This window comes from Colias croceus, chromosome 28 (assembly GCF_905220415.1).
Source record: "Colias croceus chromosome 28, ilColCroc2.1".
Lineage (NCBI taxonomy): Eukaryota > Metazoa > Arthropoda > Insecta > Lepidoptera > Pieridae > Colias > Colias croceus.
Window position 1 is genome coordinate 456,047 of NC_059564.1, and position 21,925 is coordinate 477,971.

Below are 21,925 nucleotides of genomic sequence, written 5' to 3' on the forward strand. Positions count from 1 at the left end.
GCTATCTAACACCGAAAGAATTTTTCAATTCGGACCAGTAGTTGCCGAGATTAGCGCGTTTAAACAAACAAACAAACTCTTCAGCTTTATAATATTAGTATAGATTACCAGGTAGAGACATATTGTTATTTTAGAAGTAGGTAATATATTTTTTACATAATTCACTGGTCCATTTTTAATATCAAATTAAAATGTTTTTAATAAATAAAATTGCTTTTATACAATAGCAAAATAAAAAAAAATTGTAAATTCCTGTCAAAATAAGAAACTTAACAATGCATTTTTTTCGACATATTTCGTTAGTCTGTCCATAGTAATATCAAAAACAGATTTTGTTTATTATAAATTAATTTTATTTTTATATTTATTTGACTATTTATTATTATTTATTTAAGATAATGTTAATAATGGCTTTGTAGGATACATTTGTGTTCTTTCTTGCGCTCTGTAGGGAGATACTTCGGAGTCGATTTCTTCTTTATCCTGAAAATGTAAAAAAAATTATAATTAAAATACCTATATTTTGACGATTTTTTAATACTAATAACTGATAATAAAATGGAGAAAGTTTTTAATGCTTGTTGAAGATGCGAGTGTAAAGTTATGAAACAGATTTTGAAATAAAGGAAATAAAAATTACTAAACCGATTTTGATGATTTTTGAAGTAAAACTTCTTATACGCGTTGAGAGTAAAATTTCAAGGTCGCGTCATGGCGATACCGTCACGTCATGGAGCAAGACGACGATTTTGATATCTTTGAATCTTGCCAAAGAAGTTACACTACTGACAGATTTTGAGAATTCTTTCGCACAAAGGTAGTTCCATAAATTGTTTAGAAGAAAAAGTAAATTGTTGATACATCCAAAATTGCTTAACCAATATTGATGAAATTTTGTTATGAATACAGAATAGCTGAGATATTATTAATTCTGTTATATTCATTTAGATCTATAGATTATCAATAACTAAAATTACTAAACCTAATTTGATATCTCCCATATAAGATAAAATTGTGGGTAGAAAAACAGACAAGGTCAGGTGACAAAGTTAGTATTTACACGATGTCAAGGCTATCAATTTAAGAGCATTAGAATTTAGAATGTATGCAATTTACTATTTGTTGATACCCTTGATTTTAATATATAGAAGTTTTAATGTCCTTATTTAGGCGCGTTGAGAAAATTTCAAGGTCCCGTCATGGCAATACCGTCACGTCATGGAGTATGGCGACGATTTTGGTATCTTTGAATGTTGCCAACGAAGTTTCACTTAAAAAATCTATTATTGCACATGACAAGTATTTTTTGGACATTAATAATTCTATACTAAAAGCGTTTGTTTGTTTGTTTGAACGCGCTAATCTCAGGAACTACTGGTCCAATTTGAAAAATTATTTTGGTGTTAGATAGCCCATTTATCGAGGAAGGCTATATACATCAATTACGCTAAGACCAAGCGGAGCCACGCGAGTAAAACCGCGAGGCACAGCTAGTAAACAAATAAATAAAAATAATGAAAAATGACTTACTTCAGGTATAATACTTCTGGACCACGGTCCCCAGCCCGCGGGTTCCTCTTCGTGTTCATAGTGGTGTTGGTGTTGAGCGTGTTCGTAGTAAATTACCTGCAAACATACAAAAAATATATATAAAAAACTAGATTTCCGCCCGCGGCTTCGCCCGCGTTTGCAAAGGAAAACCCGCATAGTTCCCGTTCCCGTGGGATTTCCGGGATCAAAACTATCCTATGTGTTAATCCAAGTTACCCTCTATATGTGTGCTAAATTTCATTGTAATCGGTTCAGTAGTTTTTACGTGAAAGAGTAACAAACATCCATACATCCATACATCCATACAAACTTTCGCCTTTATAATAGATAATATATATTAGATATTAGATGGGTTAACACGATTTTTACCGTAACAGTAAGTTTTATTGTAAAATCCTTTTTTGTTTTATCATAAAAACTTGACCAAAATTGTAAATCACTACATAGTACGAAACAAAGTCGCTTTCTCTGTCCATATGTCCCTTTGTATGCTTAAATCTTTAAAACTACGTAACGGGTTTTGATGCGGTTTTTTTTTAATAGATACCTAGGATTATTGCGGTTTTTTTAATAGGATTATATTCTCGAGAAAGGTTATAGTATCTAATTTATTAGGTTTTAGACAAAGCGGGCGAAGCCGTGGGCGGAAAGCTAGTTAACAATAAAAATGTCTCTTTTTTCCTATAAGAGCGACCGATTCTGAAATATATCATCATAATAATGCCTACATCCTACTAATATAATAAATACGAAAGTTTATGAGGATGGATGTGTGTGTATGTATGTTTGTTACTCTTTCACGCAAATACTACTGAATCGAATACCATGAAATTTGGTATGCAGGTAGATGAAGACCCAGAATAAGACATAGTTTCTTTATCCCGGAAATCCCATAGGAACAGGAACTATAAAAACTCAAACTCAAACGGTATTCGCGTTTTTCTTTGAAAACGCGGAAAATCTAGTTTCTAATAATTCTATACATTTTAATGATAAAACCTATAATTTCGGCGAAAATCAATTTTTTACCTTTGACCTTCAATATTTTCAACCGACTTCAAAAAAGAGGTTCTGAATTCGACAGTAATTTTTATTTAAAGTTCGTTAGGTTTTTTTTTCGTAAAGGGCTTTTAAATAATGAAGGTTTTTATCCATGATCCTATCTGCAGAGGTTTTTATTTATTTATTTTTATTAGAATAATAGTTAAAATGAGTTAAAAGAATTAAACTTTTACTTTTAAGGAATCTAGACGTCGAGGTCAATGCAAGGTCAGTGAAAGTTGCTTTGGGTGATTCGTCTGTTTGTTGTTTTTAACCGACATTAAAATAAGAGGTTTTTGCTGTAGTGTTTTTAAAAATTATGATGTTGTTTTAAAAATTTGGTTTTTTTGTTAATAAATATAAATACATATTTTATTGCGATTTCAATTTATTGTAAAAAAAGAGAAAATCTCTACCTACGAATTTTGTTTATTATATATGTATATTTTACTAGCTTTCCGCCTGCGGCTTCGCCCGCTTTGTTTAAAACCTAATAAATTATATACTAAAACCTTCCTCTTGAATCACTCTATCTATTAAAAAAACCGCATCCAAATCCGTTGCGTAGTTTTAAAGATTTAAGCAAACAAAGGGACATAGGGACAGAGAAAGCGACTTTGTTTTATACTATGTAGCTGTAGTGATGATCTAGGTATTAAATTTAACAGATTTTTTTATAGACGTATATATAAAAAAAAACAGAATTTTAAGATGATTTTTTTCTCTCTCTATAATATATTTTTATTCCGGGATGAAGGTTTTGCATAAAAGGTTGCTTGTGAAACCTTTATGGTCAACTAGCTTTCCACCCGCGGCATCACCCGCGCAGTCAATGACAAACCCGCATAGTTCCTGTTCCCGTGGGATTTCCGGGATAAAACATATCCTATGTCCTTTCTCGGGTATCAAAATATCTCTATACCAAATTTCATGCAAATTGGTTCAGTAGTTGAGGCGTGATTGAGTAACAGACAGACAGACAGACAGACAGACAGAGTTACTTTCGCATTTATAATATTAGTATGGATAATAACTTGTTTGAGTTGAAGAGAAAAGAGAATATATTATGTAGGTTTTCCCTTATTTATTATACTAATACCTATAGTAAAGGTATAACATATCCATTGCGAAAGTAACTCTGTCTGTCTGTTACTCAATCACGCCTTAACTACTGAACCAATTTGCATGAAATTTGGTATAGAGATATTTTGATACCCGAGAAAAGACATAGGATAGGTTTTATCCCGGAAATCCCACGGGAACGGGAACTATGCATTTTCTTTGACTGCGCGGTTGATGCCGCGGGTGGAAAGCTAGTAAATATATAAATAATTATTAATGCATTAAAAACTATAAGGTTTAAGTTACATCAATAAAAAGTTATAGCGAACGAAGTCACGGTAAAAGCTAGTTGTCTATATTTCAAAAGATTCCATAACAGATTATAATAGGCAAAAGAAAGTTACGACCCAATTTTAAAAGATAATCGTGTTATTATATAAAAAGATAAAAGATTACTTTGAATAGATAATAGGCCTACTGTTAAATCTTTTGTTAGTTAAGATAATGTTTTAAAATTATATCTTTCTTTTGTTGTTAATTAATGTAATATGTAGGTACTTAATTATAAGAATGACTAATTTTATAAGTTATTATGTCTTTATTTACTTTTAAATTTTCTGTACTAAAATAAATACAGAGAAAATATTATAGAAAGTATGATGTCATACAGGGCCGGATCTACCCATGGGCTTTATGGGCTGCAGCCCAGGGCCCCGAGGTTAAAAGGGCCCCCATACCCCGATAAAAACAATGGGCGATAATTTGAAAAAAATCTGTAGTCGGTTTTCGAAAAAAAAATTGATGAAAATCGCATAACTACCTACTTCAATAACTTTTGCTAACATGTACCTAAAAGGATGTTTGCATGTTGATTTTCAACTTATAGAAAATAAATCTCATTTATTGAAACTATTTGGTTATTTTATATAGGTAGTTATACATAATAATAACTAGCTGCGCCCCGCGATTTCACTCACGTGGCTCAGATCCTGTTGGTCTTAGCCTGATGATATAATAGCCTTCCACTATAAATGGGCTATCTAACACCGAAATAATTTTTTTATAACTATCAACATACTATTAAAAATTTATATACTTATAAAAATTTGTCATTTTTTAACGAAATGCGTTATTGAATGCGTTTTAACTCTTATGTACGAGCCCGAACGAGTTATGGCCAAGTCATATAAGGTTAAATTAGGTAAGAATCTCGGAATTCGAGATACCCAGCTGTAAGTCTGTAAATACTTATACAGGGTGTAATCGTTAAGTGTGAAAATGCCTGCGTGAAAATGTCCGGGAAAAGTGTGGAAAACGCCTGGAAAATCCTCGGAAAATGCCTGGAAAATGCCAGGGAAAAGCCTGGAAAATATCCGGAAAATGCCTGGGAAATTCCCGGAAAATATCGGGAAAATGCGTGAAAATGTCCGGGAAAAGTGTGGAAAACGCCTGGAAAATCCTTGGAAAAGGCCTGGAAAATCCTCGGAAAATGCCAGGGAAATGCCTGGAAAATATCCGGAAAATGCCTGGGAAATGCCCGGAAAATTCCCGGAAAATATCCGGAAAATGCCTGGGAAATGCGTGAAAATGTCCGGAAAATGCGTGGAAATGTCCGGGAAAAGTGTGGAAAACGCCTGGAAAATCCTCGGAAAATGCCTGAAAATCCCCGGAATACAGGGGAGGTGTACTTATTACTTTACAGGTATTTTCCGGGAATTTTCCGGGCATTTCCCAGGCATTTTCCGGATATTTTCCAGGCTTTCCCTGGCATTTTCCGAGGATTTTCCAGGCATTTTCCGAGGATTTTCCAGGCGTTTTCCACACTTTTCCCGGACATTTTCACGCATTTTCCGGATATTTTCCGGGCATTTTCCGGGCATTTCCCAGGCATTTTCCGGATATTTCCCAGGCATTTTCCGGATATTTTCCAGACATTTTCCGGGAATTTTCATTTTGAATTTTCATTTGACCTTGAAATTAAATAGTTGCTTAGACCCTACCATATGTAGGTTTTGAGACAACTTTTAGGGTGTCAATATATAACTATTTACGTTTTACTACTATTTACATATTTATTTACATTGTGATCTAACAAAAGACTTGCAATGTGATGACCAATAAAAGAATTTGCAGCACAAAAATGGAGAAAGGTTAATTTCTAAATTATTATTTAAATAACATAACTTTTCAGATTCTTTTACTAATTTATAATGAACTAGTGGTCTGCCCCGGCTTCGCCCGTGGTACATATTTTGCAATAAAAGGTAGCCTTTGTCCTTTCTCGGGTATCAAAATATCTCTATACCAAATTTCATGCAAATTGGTTCTGTAGTTTAGGCGTGATTGAGTAACAGACAGACAGACAGAGTTACTTTCGCATTTATAATATTAGTATGGATGAATAACATTATTTTATTATTTTTTTATTATCTAAATATGTATAAAAAAATTACGTGTTAGGTACTTTGTTTGTCCGCGATAGACTCCTGAATTAATAAAACGATTTAAAATCAAATTTGAATATGTTAAAATAACAAAATTGCGAAAGTAAGTATTAAGAAAATATAAACATTTCCAAAAAAAAGGCCCCTGGGTAGTTTCAGCCCAGGGCCCCACAAGTTCACGGTCCGGCCCTGATGTCATATATGGTATACTAGCTTTCCGCCCGCGGCTTCGCCCGTGTTTTCAAAGAAAAACTCGCATAGTTCCCGTTTCCGTGGGATTTCTTGGATAAAACCTATCCTATGGTGTTAATCCAAGTTACCCTCTATATGTGTGCTAAATTACATTGTAATAGGCTATATGTTACTGAAAACTGCATTAGATTCAACGCAGTAATTTTTGTGTGAATCTATACCTACTAATGTTATAAAGCTGAAGAGTTTGTTTGTTTGAACTCGCAAATCTCAGGAACTACTGGTCCGATTTGAAAAATTCTTACGGTGTTAGATAGCCCATTTATTGAGGAAGGCTATAGGCTATATATCATCACGCTAAGACCAACACGAGTGAAGCACTGCGGGTAAAACCGCGCAGCTAGTATATAATAACGATTAATATTGTCCGGGAAGACCTGAAAAGTATGTAGGAAGTTTTCAATATAGGTTTAATATAATATATAACCTTTAGCCAACGGTAAAACCGCGGGGCGCAGCTAGTATTTTTTAACCGACTTCAAAAAAAGGAGGAGGTTATCAATTCGGCCGGTATGTTTTGTTTTATGTATGTACACCGATTACTCCGAGGTTTCTGAACCGATTTACGTGATTCTTTTTTTGTTCGATGCGGGATGGGGTCGAATTGGTCCCATAAAAATTTTATTCGGATAGGCCCAGTAGTTTTTATTTTATGGGCATTTTTGCAAGTGCAAGTTTGAAGTCGGTTGTTTTTAACGCAGTTATCACTTGTATTAAAATATCTTACCTTTTGTGGTTGTTGATGTTTATGTTTCAGTTCAATCAAAAATCGGGCTAAGTTGATACCAAGACCGATGAGCGCTATTATGAAGAATTTTACCTGAAAATTAAATTATTTGGTTAGGTATATGAAAAAAAAGTTTTTTTTTTGTGTAAAATTTTATTAAGATTAAATATCGAAAAATATTGAAAAAGGCGAATTTTACTGTGTTTAAACATTACATATTTTTTTTTTGAAAAATTAATACCTACAAATAGATTTTTTTTGTTTAGCTATATGATTTTTCTACTGTTTTGATACGAAAAATTAAGTTAAGTAAGTACTTACTTGTAACTTAAAAGACAGGATTTGCAGTAAAGTCCCGATTTTTGCTTTAAGCACAGCTCCCAGAAGCAACAATTTAAGTATGGCCTTCTTCTTCTTCTTTTTCTTACCTCTTTGCTCTAAAAATAAATAATTTTTGATATAAAACGCATAATATAATATTCATAAGGAACTCATTTCTTACAAAAAAGAGTATGTGCAGAGCACACGTGTCAGAAGTGAAACTTCCTTGCAATTCAAAGATACTAAAATCGTCGCCTTTTCCCATGACGTGACGGTATTGTCATGACGCGACCTTGAAATTTTATTCTCAACGCGTATAAAGAAGTTTCACTTCAATAATATAATTTAAATACATTTAAATCAGTACTTTACATGCGATTGAAAAAAAAAAACGAATTAATCAATAATAGTAGATAGTCTGGAAGAAATCGCCATTTAGCGATAAGGCCGCATGTTACATTGTATCCTAGGTTGAGTCTCAATTTGTAATTTATCTTGAGCAATCCTAAATGCGAAAGTTTGTGAGGATGTGTGTGTGTTTGTTACTCTTTCACGCAAATACTACTGAACCGATTATAATGAAATTTAGCACACATATAGAGGGTAACTTGGATTAACATATAGAATAGATTATATCCCGGAAATCCCACGGGAACGGGAACTATGCGGGTTTTTCTTTGAAAACGCGGGCGAAGCCGCGGGCGGAAAGCTAGAAAAGCATAAATAAATAAATAATAATCCTGACATTATAGGAGGAAAAAAAATTTAAATTCTTTACTGAATGCTGACAACCCTACGCATCATACTTGCATATAAATTGCATGAGAATGTTCAAATTAAATTATGCACAGTTCTACTTTCTACTACATAAAAAATATTGAATTGTAATAAGAAAATATGTTTTTCTTATGAAATACATGAATGAGGTCATGTTAATAATCCTATTCTACTAATATTAGAAATGCGAAAGTTTGTGAGGATGTGTGTGTGTTTGTTACTCTTTCACGCAAATACTACTGAACCGATTACAATGAAATTTAGCACACATATACAGGGTAACTTGTATTAAGTACAACAAAAGATAGGTTTCATCCCGGAAATCCCACTGGAACGGGAACTATGCAGGTTTTTCTTTAAAAACGCGGGCGAAGCCGCGGTAAGCCAGTAATAATATTATAAAGTAGTATGTTTATTTTTTCAAAATAAAATAGTCATGTTAATAGTAACAATTTAATAGGAAGGGTTTATCAAATAATTATTCTATTTCATACTAATAATTACAATAAGCATTAGTAGTCGAAAAAAATATAGATTTTTTAATGGACTTCAAAGACTCTTTCTAAAGTGTTCGAAAACTGAAAAGTTGTAAAGTATAAATGGCGTTTTTAATCGGTTAAAATGTGTTTCATTAATAAACGTTACAATGTACCAATTACCTGCTATACTACTCCTATCAGCGAGGCCATTTTCTACATTTTCCTTCTCCAAGACATGATCAGCCACAGCATCTATAGCTGATTCTCCCATCTTCCACATATCCCCTAGGACTCCTCTAGCTTCCTGTGTGACTCCTTTGTCTTCCCCTGTTTCTGTATTTTGATCGTTTTCTTTAGTTCCTGTTTTTTCGCTATCGCTTTGGGCAGTAAGGGCTCTGCAACAAAGGTAATATAGATTTATAGATAGTCCAAGATCCGGTTGCAGAATTAGTGCGTTCATCGTTATTTTGCTAAAACCCAAATTTTATGTATATAAATTATTTATTTTATTTTGACTGGCAACCTAGTCAATATATATTCTCCTCATCTATACTACTATTATAAAGCTGAAGAGTTTGTTTCCGCGCTAATCTCAGGAACTACTGGCCCGATTTGAAAAATTCTTTCGGTGTTAGATAGCCCATTCATCGAGGAACTAAAAAGGCTATATACTATATATCATCACGCTAACCGTGGAGCGCAGCTAGTTGTAAGTATGTACATAAAATTTGGGTTTTAGCAAAAAAACGATGAACGCACTAATCCTGTAGTTGGATCTCGTACTAATAGTTTTATGTCAAATGTAGAAACACAGTTATTTAAAAATAAAATTTTGAATGTGGTTGGAGTAAATTTTAAAAATATAAGAGAAGGTAGCAAATAATCGTCATGCGAAAGTAACTCTGTCTGTCTGTCTGTTACTCAATCACGCCACTACTTAACCAATTTGCATGAAATTTGGCACCTATAGAGATATTTTGATACTCGAGAAAGGACATAGGCTACTTTTTACCCCGGGAAATAGGATAGGTTTTATCCCGGAAATCCCACGGGAACGGGAACTATGCGGGTTTTTCTTTTACTGCGCAGGCGAAGCTGCGGGTGGAAAGCTAGTAATTATATAAAATTATACAAAACATTTACTTATAAATCAAATTTTATTGTGTTCAACTCAATTTCTATAAGAAATTCTAGTACAAAATTGGGTCAAGAGAAAACTATGCCTAAAGGTTTGATTTTACCTTCGATAGGATTTATGGTGTAACTAATTATTGCCCGCGGCGTTACTTGCGTTCTATTTATTGTTAACAGGTGTTACATTATCAAAGTTTCATCGGTTTTGGTTTATTGATCGACGTAAAGGAGAAATTTTATATGTATTTATGTAATGGGGTGTAGTTTGATAATGAAATATGTACTTGTTAATTTATCAATCTATCGAAACACATTATATACTAAAAATAAATATAATGGCTTGGATTTGTCGGAAAAGTGGTTGGAATATCTTAAAATATATTTTTGAATAGGTATATTAAATGACGAATATTCCTCTTAAAAACGGGATAATAATATGTATGTGAATTATATTATGTATAATTAACAATTAGTATTTTCTACTGTTTGATTTTACGTGAGTATTATAAATTTAAGAAATTAAAGATTTTTAATGGATTTTAAACGCGATTTATTTAATATATTACGAGCCTTCCCGTGACCACGCTCGCTGAAAAGTGTGCGAAACGTCGGGAAAATAATAATCGCGTTTAAAATCCGTTAAAAATCTTTTATTTCTCAAATTTAACAATATTACTCATGGAAAGGTTCGGATAACAAACACAAAAAATTCATTCACTCATGGAAAGGGTCGGATAACAAACACAAAAAATTTATCATAATTGGTGCAGTCGTTCGAAAGCTATGCGTCATCATTTTGACGATTCATTTATTTATTGAAGTGAAACTTCTGGCGTGTTGAGAGTAAAATCTCAAGGTCGCGTCATGGCAACACTGTCACGTCATGGAGTAAGGCAACGATTTTATTATCTTTGAATCTTGCCAAAGAAGTTTCACTTCTGATACGTATGCCTATGCTCGGCTCTTTTTTTTAAAGTCGAATGACATTCGAAACCATATGTAAAAGCTAGTCCGAAAAAGGTTGAAACTTTCACCATTACAAATATATTAGGTGTTAGTTACATATTGATTTTAGTAAAAGTCCGTTTCCATAGTGACCTACAGCCCTAAATTGTTTTGTTTGTTTTTTAGCGATTTTAGAGATATTTGTTTTTCTTTGTTTGTTTGTGTGTACGTATTGGGTGGACCGATTTTGATAATATTTTTTTTATTAGATAGATACTTTCCGAATCGGTGGTAAATGTTAAAACTGTTATGATGATTCAAAAGTGCTTCTAGAAGAAGTCTAATTGAATAAATAAATGTTTGAGTTTGAGTTTGAGTTTATGTTTCGATTTTTACCTTTTTGTTAGGATAAGTTACATTTTTCAGAATGGTCTATTTTGATAAAATTTTCTCTATAATACATTGCTGTAAAAAACATGCACAAATATGACAATATATTAATACACTAGCTGTGCTCCGCGGTTTCACCCGCATTGCAATTTGCATCGCTCTTGTTGGTCTCGATAAATGGGCTAGTAGTTCCTGAGATTAGCGCGTTCAAACAAACAAACTCTTCAGCTATATAACATCTATTATTATATAGATATATACATAATATGTATATAGGTAATATTATAAATGCGAATGCCTGTATGTTTGTATGTATGGCTGTGTGTAACTAAACTAAATCAAAACGAACAGTAATACTAGTTTTTGCACGTGGTTTTGTCCGCAATTTTGTCTGTAGGAACTTGGTTGTTTTTTTTTATTTATTTCTAGTAGTAAAAGCATGCAATGCCGCGGGCATAATTTAGTATCTTATGCAATGGGAAATTTTCGAAACATCAACTCTAATTAATATTATAATCACACAATTTAAAACCGGTTTAAAATCCGTCACATTACTTTCACTCACGTATAAGACGTGTTTATAATATTTTATAATCTTAACTAGTTTTGCCCGGTGGTTTTCTAGGCTTTTTTCATTATTAAAGATATATTTTTATGATAACTTATAATATGTAGATTTCGTCTTCGCTATCTATTTATTTGAAAAATTGCATAAAATTCCGTCAGTTTTTATTACTTTTTTTTTTTTGTGTGGTGTCTCTCAATGTTAGCCAGAAGGGCTTCTACACATTAGCCCTAAGCATTAGCCATTTTCAATTACTACGTATTATATTTTTTTTAATTTTTTATTTATTGGTTAAGCTAACCCCTGAAGTAGTTGAGTAATTTTTGATAGGAAGATACCAAAATCGTCGCCCTACTCCATGACGTGACGGTATTGCCATGACGCGACCTTGAAATTTTACTCTCAACGCGCCTGAAGAAGTTTCACTTCAAACAATAATTATAACACGTAAAACCGCTTCAACTTATGTAATAAAAAGAGAAAATACATAATCTGAAAAAGGAGCGAACTGGCATCATTCTTAAATTTCACCGACTTTCGCCGAAACGTGGTAAAGGTTATTTTACATGTATCGTGTTAAATCTGTCAGTGTGAAGTATGCTTTATAATTGAATAATATCTATACTAATAATATAAAGCTGAAGAGTTTGTTTGTTTGAACGCGCTAATCTCGGAAACTACTGGTCCGATTTGAAAAATTATTTCAGTGTTAGATAGCCCATTTATCGAGGAAGGCTATAGACTATATAATATCATCTCGCAAAGATTAACAAAAATTTCATCATAATCGGTGTAGTGTTTTGGGCACAGGGCGTAACAGATAGAAGGAAAAACTGTATGCTCTACAAGTCTACAGTAAATTGACACACAAACATAATCATAGTATGATATAATAATTATTTTTACTATTATATACTTCGATGTTTTTTCGTTATATCTGTTTTAGTGTCTTAATTTTGTGGGTTAATTTTTTATCAATTAATTATTTCATTAAAAACTTAACTACTTACTATCTCATAACTACATAGTATAAAACAAAGTCGCTGTCTCTGTCCCTAATTCCTATGTCCCTTTGTATGCTTAAATCTTTAAAACTACGCAACGGTTTTTGATACGGTTTTTTTAATAGTAAGAGTGATTCAAGAGGAAGGTTTTAGTATATATAATTTATTAGGTTTTAGACAAAGCGGGCAAAGCCGCGGGCGGTAAGCTAGTAATATATATTGAATAAATACACTCACCTAGCAACACCACTCTCTACCAAGCGAGAGAGAGACGTAAGAGACTCTTCTATCTCTTTCCCAAGAACCGACGGCATCTCTTCCAACGAACGACCAGACGATTGAACTTCGGCATCTGCTTCCTCTGCAATAAAATAAAATTATTTATTATAACTACACGAAAAAAAAAAATGTGTGCGTGTACTAGAGTACACACGTAAGAAGTGAAACTTAGGGATAAGAAAAAGTTGGCGCGTAACGCAAAAATGTCACGCCTACGGCGTAAGTCGTAACGTAAAAATGTCACGCCTACGGCGTAACGTAAAAATGTCACGCCTACAGCGTAACGCAAAAATGTTACACTAAATTTTTGTCCATCCCCGATAAAGAAGTTTCACTTCAATAATTCGAAAACGTACCTATAAAAATATCAATACTATGAAATATTAATACAATAGGCTGTCTTATCGATTGATGGCGATCTCTTCCAGACAACCACAGTCCACAAAGCATTAGAAATACATAGAGTAAATGCAGAAGGCGGTCTTATAGCTAGAAAGAGATCTCGTCCAGTCAAGGAAAAGAGAGAAGGTGGTGCAATAAATAATATGTTTTCTTAAACATAAATAATAAATATGTATGTACATTATATGTATAAATTTACTTCTAAGGCTACGTGATAGTGACGAATCTTTATAATAATAATTAATTCATTTATTCAATTACAATTATTTATTTAACGCAAAAACCATGTTTATCATTTTTCTGTTGTTATTAAATTAAATTCAAAATAACTGTAAAGTTTCATCCATAACTGTCCAGTAATTATTGAGTTAATACGTTACTAACATACTTACAAATCTTTCCTCTTTATAATATTAGTGTTTATAAAGAATTTAATATCTTACGAAAATTTTAAAAGAAAATTCCCTATAGAGATGAAGTCATAGTTAAAATCGAATCTTAAACTATTCGTGGTATCACACCATTTATCGATACATCTTAAAACAAAAAAAGTCTTAAATCGTTCATTATCTGATGTGATCAAATAATTCACACGTTTTCACTCTCTATTCCATTATTATCAAGAGAAAACGTCTCAAGTATGTAATTCACTTGTTTATAGGTTGAGAATATATGTAATTACTAATTACTAGCTGCTCCGCGCGGTTTCACCCCCGTGACTCCACCCCTGTTGGTCGTAGCGTGATGATATACACCACTATTTTTTAATCAGTACATAAAATTTTACAGGGTGTTAAGTACCTTTAACCAATCATATTTGTGTAAGAAATAATTAAAAACACTAACAAACAGAAATGTCCCAAAATTGTCCACATAAATATGTAAAAATTGTTAAACCTATTCTTAGTCAATGACCCACACTAGGTATTGTGTTGTAATTTTCTAGCGTACGATTTTGAATAGGTCCGCTGGACAGCTCCATTGATAAATTCCGGCAAACTCGCGTCGAAGCTCGCCATCCTTCACCCCGCCACCCCCTTTCCCTCTGTGGCTTGCGCCCGCGTCGCAGTTCGCAGTTCGCAGTTCGCACCCCAACGCCGAACGCGTTGCGACAACGGACAAACAGTGCCTAATTGTTAGCGGAAGTGAAAACTTGCTTTTTTTCGTCGCGTTTGTTTACGTTTTTCCCGGTACAATATCATATCAATTCATATCACGGGATTATGTACTTATGCTTCGTGCGTTCTTTTTGAGTGGAGAAAATGCGAGTGCAGCAGTACGTATGTACAGATAATAGTACCCGAGTCCCGAACGCTCGATCGCCAAATGTACGAACCGTCGTGGTAAATGCTTACCAGCAGGCGTTGTCACAAAATGCTAACGTGTAATGTACTAGCGTATTTTTAAGAGGATCCTCGACGTAGTACGAATGTCGAATAACGCTGCGGTTCATGAATTTCTCACAGCGGAGTTTGGAAGTCAGTGGATCGGTCGAGGCGGGCCTGCTGCTTGGCCTCCTCGCTCACCTGATCTCACACCCTTGGACCTCTTTTTGTGGAGTGAAATTAAGTGAACAAAAGTGAGCCGGTTAGTGTCGAACAATAATTAAAACAGCGCATATTGGATGAAGTGAAAAGACAAAAAAACATACCTACTTACTTCTCTCGTTAAAAAACAATTTAATAAAACGTGCACGTCTGTGTATTGATAATGGTGGTGGACATTTTGAAGGACAATTTTATTATTGAAATACTTGTAAGGTTAGTTAAGATAATTGTAAATACCAGCTGATTCTAACTTCACACGCCAAAATCGTTTTTTCTTTCAATACAGATTAGGTATTGTAAAAACAGCTGATTCTAATTTCTTAAACACGCCAAAATCGTTTTTTCTTTCAATACAGAGTACTTAGGTATTGTAAAAAACAGCTGGTTCTAACTTCTTAAACACGCCAAAATCGTTTTTTCTTTCAATACAGATTAGGTATTGTAAAAAACAGCTGATTCTAACTTCTTAATTTATACGTCAAAATTCGATTTTGATATTGTTTGTTTTGTAATTGCATACCTACGTACCTATTTAATTTATTGTAAAAAAGTAATTATTCCGGTCCTAAGCCCGGATGAAGTATGAAGGGGAGATTTGAATTTAGGAAATTAAAATAAATAAAGTTAGTAACTACATCTCTTGTTTCATTTTATTGCCCAAGGTTAGGTAATACTATCAATGAATAAGTGAATGAACTCTGCAATGTGTCTATGATTTTAGTGAGACTTTCTTAAATAAACAAATGATTATATCTTTGCTATCTATCGATATTATGTAATTCTAACATCATGATCACGATAATAAAGTATTCGCTAACATGTCCTTAAAGTTTTTGTACTGATTTAAAAATAGTGGTGTATAGCCTACTAGCTTTCCACCCGCAGCTTCGCCCGCGCAGTCAAAGAAAAACCCGCATAGTTCCCGTTCCCGTTGGATTTCCACTGTTCCAGGATAAAACCTATCCTATTTCCCGGGGTAAAAAGTAGCCTATGTCCTTTCTTGGGTATCAAAATATCTCTATACCAAATTTCATGCAAATTGGTTCAGTAGTTAAGGCGTGATTGAGTAACAGACAGACAGAGTTACTTTCGCATTTATAATATTAGTATGGATAACCTTCCTCGATAAATCTAAAGAATTTTTTAAATCGGACCAGTAGTTCCCGAGATTAGCGCGTTCAAACAAACAAACTCTTCAGCTTTATAATATTAGTATAGATATCATTGTCGAAAAGTACTTAATAATAATTGTGAAGAAAGTACTTTTTATAAGTTTATTTGGCTAGAAATTCTTCCGATACAGCTTGATTTTTATGATATTTTTTATTATCTGAAAATAGGTTATAGATTTTTTATATACCTAATAAAACTATATGGGTGTAGGCAGAACAAAATTTGCTGAGTCAGCTTGTATGATACATTATCTGACCTTGCATCATCTGAACTTTCACTATACATAAATGGAAATTTCATACATAATATATGAAAAATTGTTTTTAGGGTTCCGTTTTAAAGGACCCTTTTACGTAGTATATTATTATTAGTCTGTGCTTTTACTGTGCTATTACAATGTTATTATTATGGATAATGTAATAGGTAGCTTACCGCCCGCGGCTTCGCCCGCTTTATCTAAAATCTAATAAATTATATACTAAAACCTTCCTCTTTAATCACTGTTTCTATTAAAAAAACCGCATCAAAATCCGTTGCGTAGTTTAAAAGATTTAAGCATACAAAGGGACATAGGGACAGAGAAAGCGACTTTGTTGTATACTATGTAGTGATTACTCAGACTTCGCTATCTGTCTGTCCGTCCGTCTGTCGCCAGGCTGTATCTCATGAACCGTGATATTTAGACAATTGATATTTTCAGATATTATGACGTATTTCTATTGCCCCTATCTAAGTATTCAATAAAATTGGAGTGTCTGTTTCTAATATTGAAATAACCGATTTTTACTAAATTAATATGGATGTATACAGTGTACAAAATATGTAGAAATTTTACAATTTTTGTCCGTGTGTTTGTTTTTTCCGGCTAATCACAGGAACAGGATTTTGTTATTTATTTCAAGTTATTTGTACGGAATCTTTCAGTCGCGATGCCAACTCGCACTTGACCAATTTTTCATATTAATATTAATACATACGTAAAGGTAATTCATAAGCTGTAGGATAATTTAAAAGTATGTCAGTATTTAAAATTCAACAAATGAAAGTCAGAGAAAGTGTAGATTTCATACGAATAATTATGTGAATGAATCGGCTGTTAATTTTGTATTCGTGACGGAGCAGCGGTTTTTATGGTGCGAGCATACAAACATACATTGGCGTGACGAAATAGATACAGAATAAATACAATGAAAATAAATGTGAATTAAATTGTGACTGCAAACGGTTTAACTAACCTTTCTGCACACGGTTTCACCCGCTTTATTTTAAACCAAATAAATTATATACTTAAACCTTCATCTTGATTGACTCTGTCTATTAAAAAAACCGCATCTAAATCTGTTGCGTAGTTTAAAAAATTTAAGCATACATAGGGATAGAGAAAGCGACTTTGTTTTATACTAGATGTACTTAGTGATTATTTAAAGTCAAGATATCCTTATAAGCTATTATGGAACTAATATTACATTTTTATTAGTCTATCCGTTTTCCATATTTCCTCTACTTTCGATTTCATACATAAGAAAACACATAGAATACAGATAAGAAATATTTAATTATAATAATTTATTATGCCTGCTTATTTAAATTGGTTTTCTCTGTATTATCTTAAGTAGTGGCAAGTGACTTATAACAGGCACTGCATAGTGACTGAACACAGAGGCCATGAAAAAAGCTATAAGCTAATATTATATTAAGTTAATAATTAAGTTTATAAGTACGCTTTTATAACACAAAGCTCATGAAAGTTTAATATATAAATATGAAAGAGTGTGTTTGTTTGAAGGCGCTTATCTCAGGAACTACTGGTCCGATTTGAAAAATTCTTTCGGTCTTAGATAGCCTATTTATCGAGGAAGGCTATAGAGTATAGGCTATATATCATCACGCCAAGGCCAATAGGAGCGGAGCCACGCGGGTGAAACCGCGAAGCGCAGCTAGCATACATATTATAAAGCTGAAGAGTTTGTTTGATAGCGCTAATCTCAGGAACTACTGGTCCGATTTCAAAAATTATTTCGGTGTTAGATAATCCTTTTATCGAGGAAACTGTATATCATCACGCTAAGACCAAACAAACAAACTCTTCAGCTTTATAATATTAGTATAGATTTCGTGAGTTTAAACGTATTTTTTACCATTATAATTATTTTTATTAGGTACATAATATGTAGATGAATATTATTAATCGCTGTTTCTATGGCCACAGCTAATGTAATATTAACTACGGTGTCAGTGACCGTGTTACTGAGATTCTTCCGTGTTTAAGTGGCTAAGAGTTTTATTGATGAGGTATAATAATTAATTTATAAATAATTGATATTTTTTAGTTTTCGTTAACAAAATTTTAATAAAGTAATCCTAAAATTCTACTTTCCAGAAAAAATCAACGAAAGGGTTTGTCAAAATAAATGGGAATTATTTGTTATATTATAATGTTGTTTTTTATTCCAAAAAATTGAACAGATATACAGGATGTCCCACCGTTGCAGTTGGTATACTAAGCTCAAAGGAGGTTATAATTTTGCATACGCTGAGTACACAAAAATACTTTAAAAATTCCAGACACATTTCTTTTCAAACTGAGGAATTCTTAAAACTCTATGTGTACACCCATAACAAGCAACCCGCCTAACTTTGCCAGCCGCACGTGATTTCATAGACAAAATGCGCACATTAGCGAAGCGGTATAAGCGGTTGTTTAAGTATTTTTTACGTGATCACTGATCAGTGTATGCAAAACTACAAATCCCTTCGCGCTTAGTATACCGATAGTGGGACACCCTGTATATGATAGTCTGCATTACATTATATACCTAATGCTCAATTTATTTATATACCTATATTTATTTATATATAATTAAATATATTATGTCTATGTAATTAAAACTATAAGGTACATAACTCTTGCATGAAAAATTACTAATTGGTAAAACTAACATATTTTTATAGCACAGTCTTGCAGGATTACGTTGAAAATAAAATAATACAAATTGAAAAACATTATGTGTTAAAAATAATATAAAACGAATAGTGCTATATTCAGGTAATAGGTGTGTAAGTATGTTTATGGTTGAATCCTAAAAACTGTCGTCACGGACAATTATCGCTATTGTTATGTTATTTAGAGTAGAAAATTGTTTAGCATTTTGTATAAGTTTTGTTTTAACATAATTTTGACCGTGTAAAAAGATTTTTTTATAATTTTAGAAAAGGTTTTATGGTTGTGTGGTTTCAGGAGGCTCAGATTTCTAAATAATTAGTAGTAAATAGAGGCTTGGTTATCTATACTATCTACCTATACTAATATTATAAAGCTGAAGTGTTTGTTTGTTTGTTTAAATTCGCGAATTTCAGGTACTACTGGTTCGATTTGAAAAATTATTTTGGTTTTAGATAACCCATATATCGAGGAAGGCTATAGGCTATATATCATCAAGCTAAGACCAACAGGAGCGGAGCACTGCTCGTAGAACCGCAGGGCACAGCTAGCAAGTTATAACCTCGCTAAATCACTATATAGTGTATAAAAACAAAGTTTCTGTCGCTGTTTGTCTGTCCCTATGTATGCTTATGTTTACATCTTTACCTATGCAACGCATTGTGATGTGATTTTGTTAATTAAATTTGTAGTTTTCGAAGAATTTAGCGAATAATTAATTAGATTTTAGACAACGCGGGTGAAGACGCGGGCAGAAATCTTGCTTGTTATTTTATTATAAATTTTATACGATAGCAAAGAATGTCTATCTGTCTGTGTTTATAGTGTATATTTAATAGGAACACGTAATAACTGAATCAAATTCGACGCAATTGTGCAGATTAGATGCAATGAAGTATAGGTACCTACTACTAGATTGAATGTACCGTTTTATGCAGAAAAACTATCGTTCTAGATGCGGTAAAAACATGTCTGCTATACTAAATGTTGTTTAAAATTTAATCAGAAATTTATTAAATAAATATCTATATATTTACATTTTATAGTTCCTTATTCTTAAGGGTTATAAAAAATTATTGGGTTTAGCATTTTTTAGCAATAGATAACAATAACTGGTCTTTCACATTTATTATTAAAATATTAATAAAAATATACACTTACTGAAGTCGAATTTCTAAATAATGGATATAATTAAATATTTACGGTAGATATATTAATAAAGTTCATGAACGAAATATTATTTGATAACTAAGATTTATAGATATCTGTATATAAGTGAAATATTGTCGTTTTTTATCAATGAACTACTTAGCTCTGCTGTGCGGTTTTACCCGCAATCCGCATTGATTCGCTCCTGTTTATCTTAGCGGAATTTATAGCCTATAGCCTTTCTTGATAAATGGGCTATCTAACACCGAAAGAATTTTTCAAATCGGACCATTAGACAGATTAGCGCGTGTTTGTAACGTAACACTGTTCTCTATGCAATTTATTTAAAACTAGCTTTCCGCCCGCGGCTTCGCCCGCGTTTTCAAAGAAAAACCCTCATAGTTCCCGTTCCCGTGGGATTTCAGGGATAAAACCTAGCCTATGTTACTCGTGGATAATGTAGCTTTCGAATGGTGAAAGAATTTTTCAAATCTGCCAAGTAGTTTCGGAGCCTATTCAATTCATACAAACAAACAAACAAACAAAAAATCAAACCTTTCCTCTTTATAATATTTGTATAGATAATTAAGCAAACAATTTATTACGCTAGGTATAACAGCTTGCAGCAACAAATTATTGTAAAAGCTTTCCTTATCACGTATTACTGATTGTATTTTTATTACATTTGATTAGCAACCTATTTAAATAGCAATATTTTTAAGTCTTTCGAAAAAAAGGATAAATAAAAATACCTCGCCACATTCTCCTCTGTTTATCAACTTCCTTGTCCCAGCCGTCGAAAATAATTCCCGCTTTTTCCTTCGCACACACCCACGCATCTTTTTCACCAAAACAGTCCAGAATCGACATGAAACTAGGCGCTAAATTTTTACCTAAATTCATAACATATTCATACGACGTATCTATAATACCACTGTGCACCGTACCGAAAATTAAAAGGAATATAAAAACTTTTTCGTGCGCCATGTCAAATGCCAAATGTCAAAATTGCCGCGCGTTTTTTTTTCCTTTTTTAAATCCCGCGCGGAATGGCGTGCGCTTTCACGTTCAAGGTTGGACTGTCATCTTGGCGGGAAAGCAGCTTTATAGATACTACTTTCTTTACACATCCAGTTTTGAACACACACAGCATAATGTGGTCTCTGACCTTGTTTTGTACGCGGATGTTTCTCATTCATTTGCGTCGAGTATTTCCTTCTTTGATAAGTTGATTTTTTTATTGTAATTTGAGTAAGACATAATGTTTTCATTTGCAACTTGCAGTGGTGGAATTCTTCATTTTTGTTTTTAATGTTGTTATAATTATCCGTCAGCTTTCGTATTTTTATTACATTCCGCAAATATGAAAAAAGGTTAAGCTTCATAAAGGCCTTTAAACGATTAACGAATTTATTTAATAAAGAAGATAAAAATGTAACCTTGGCAGGTATTGATTTTAAATTAAGAAACAATAATTATACGGTCACAGATAAATAAAATAACATTAATTTTCTTAAGAGAAATCTATGGAGAGTTGTTTAAAATGTAGGTACACAATTATTTTCACAGTTTCTATGGAATTAATAACATGATTAACATGTTTCATCATGCGTGATTATAATTAATAATTGTTCAAAATAAACCTCATTTTTGCCTTTGGGAAAAAATATGTTTTTTGATGTCATTTTAATGCTGAAATAATTTCTCTGATTCTTCTCTGATTAATGTAAAACTAAACCTTA

General features: G+C 32.8%; 1 protein-coding gene across 1 annotated transcript; it reads right to left on the reverse strand.

Annotated features, from left to right (window-relative positions):
• Positions 1-174: 174 nt before the first annotated feature.
• Positions 175-21,267, reverse strand: LOC123704093. Its single transcript, XM_045652361.1, has 7 exons — positions 20,936-21,267; positions 12,930-13,053; positions 8,835-9,049; positions 7,399-7,514; positions 7,078-7,170; positions 1,531-1,626; positions 175-483 (listed from the first exon to the last, which is right to left on the reverse strand). Exons 1-7 carry the CDS (start codon positions 21,168-21,170, stop codon positions 391-393), a joined length of 972 nt encoding a protein of 323 aa, XP_045508317.1. The 5' UTR covers positions 21,171-21,267; the 3' UTR covers positions 175-390.
• Between the last annotated feature and the right edge of the window lie 658 nt (positions 21,268-21,925).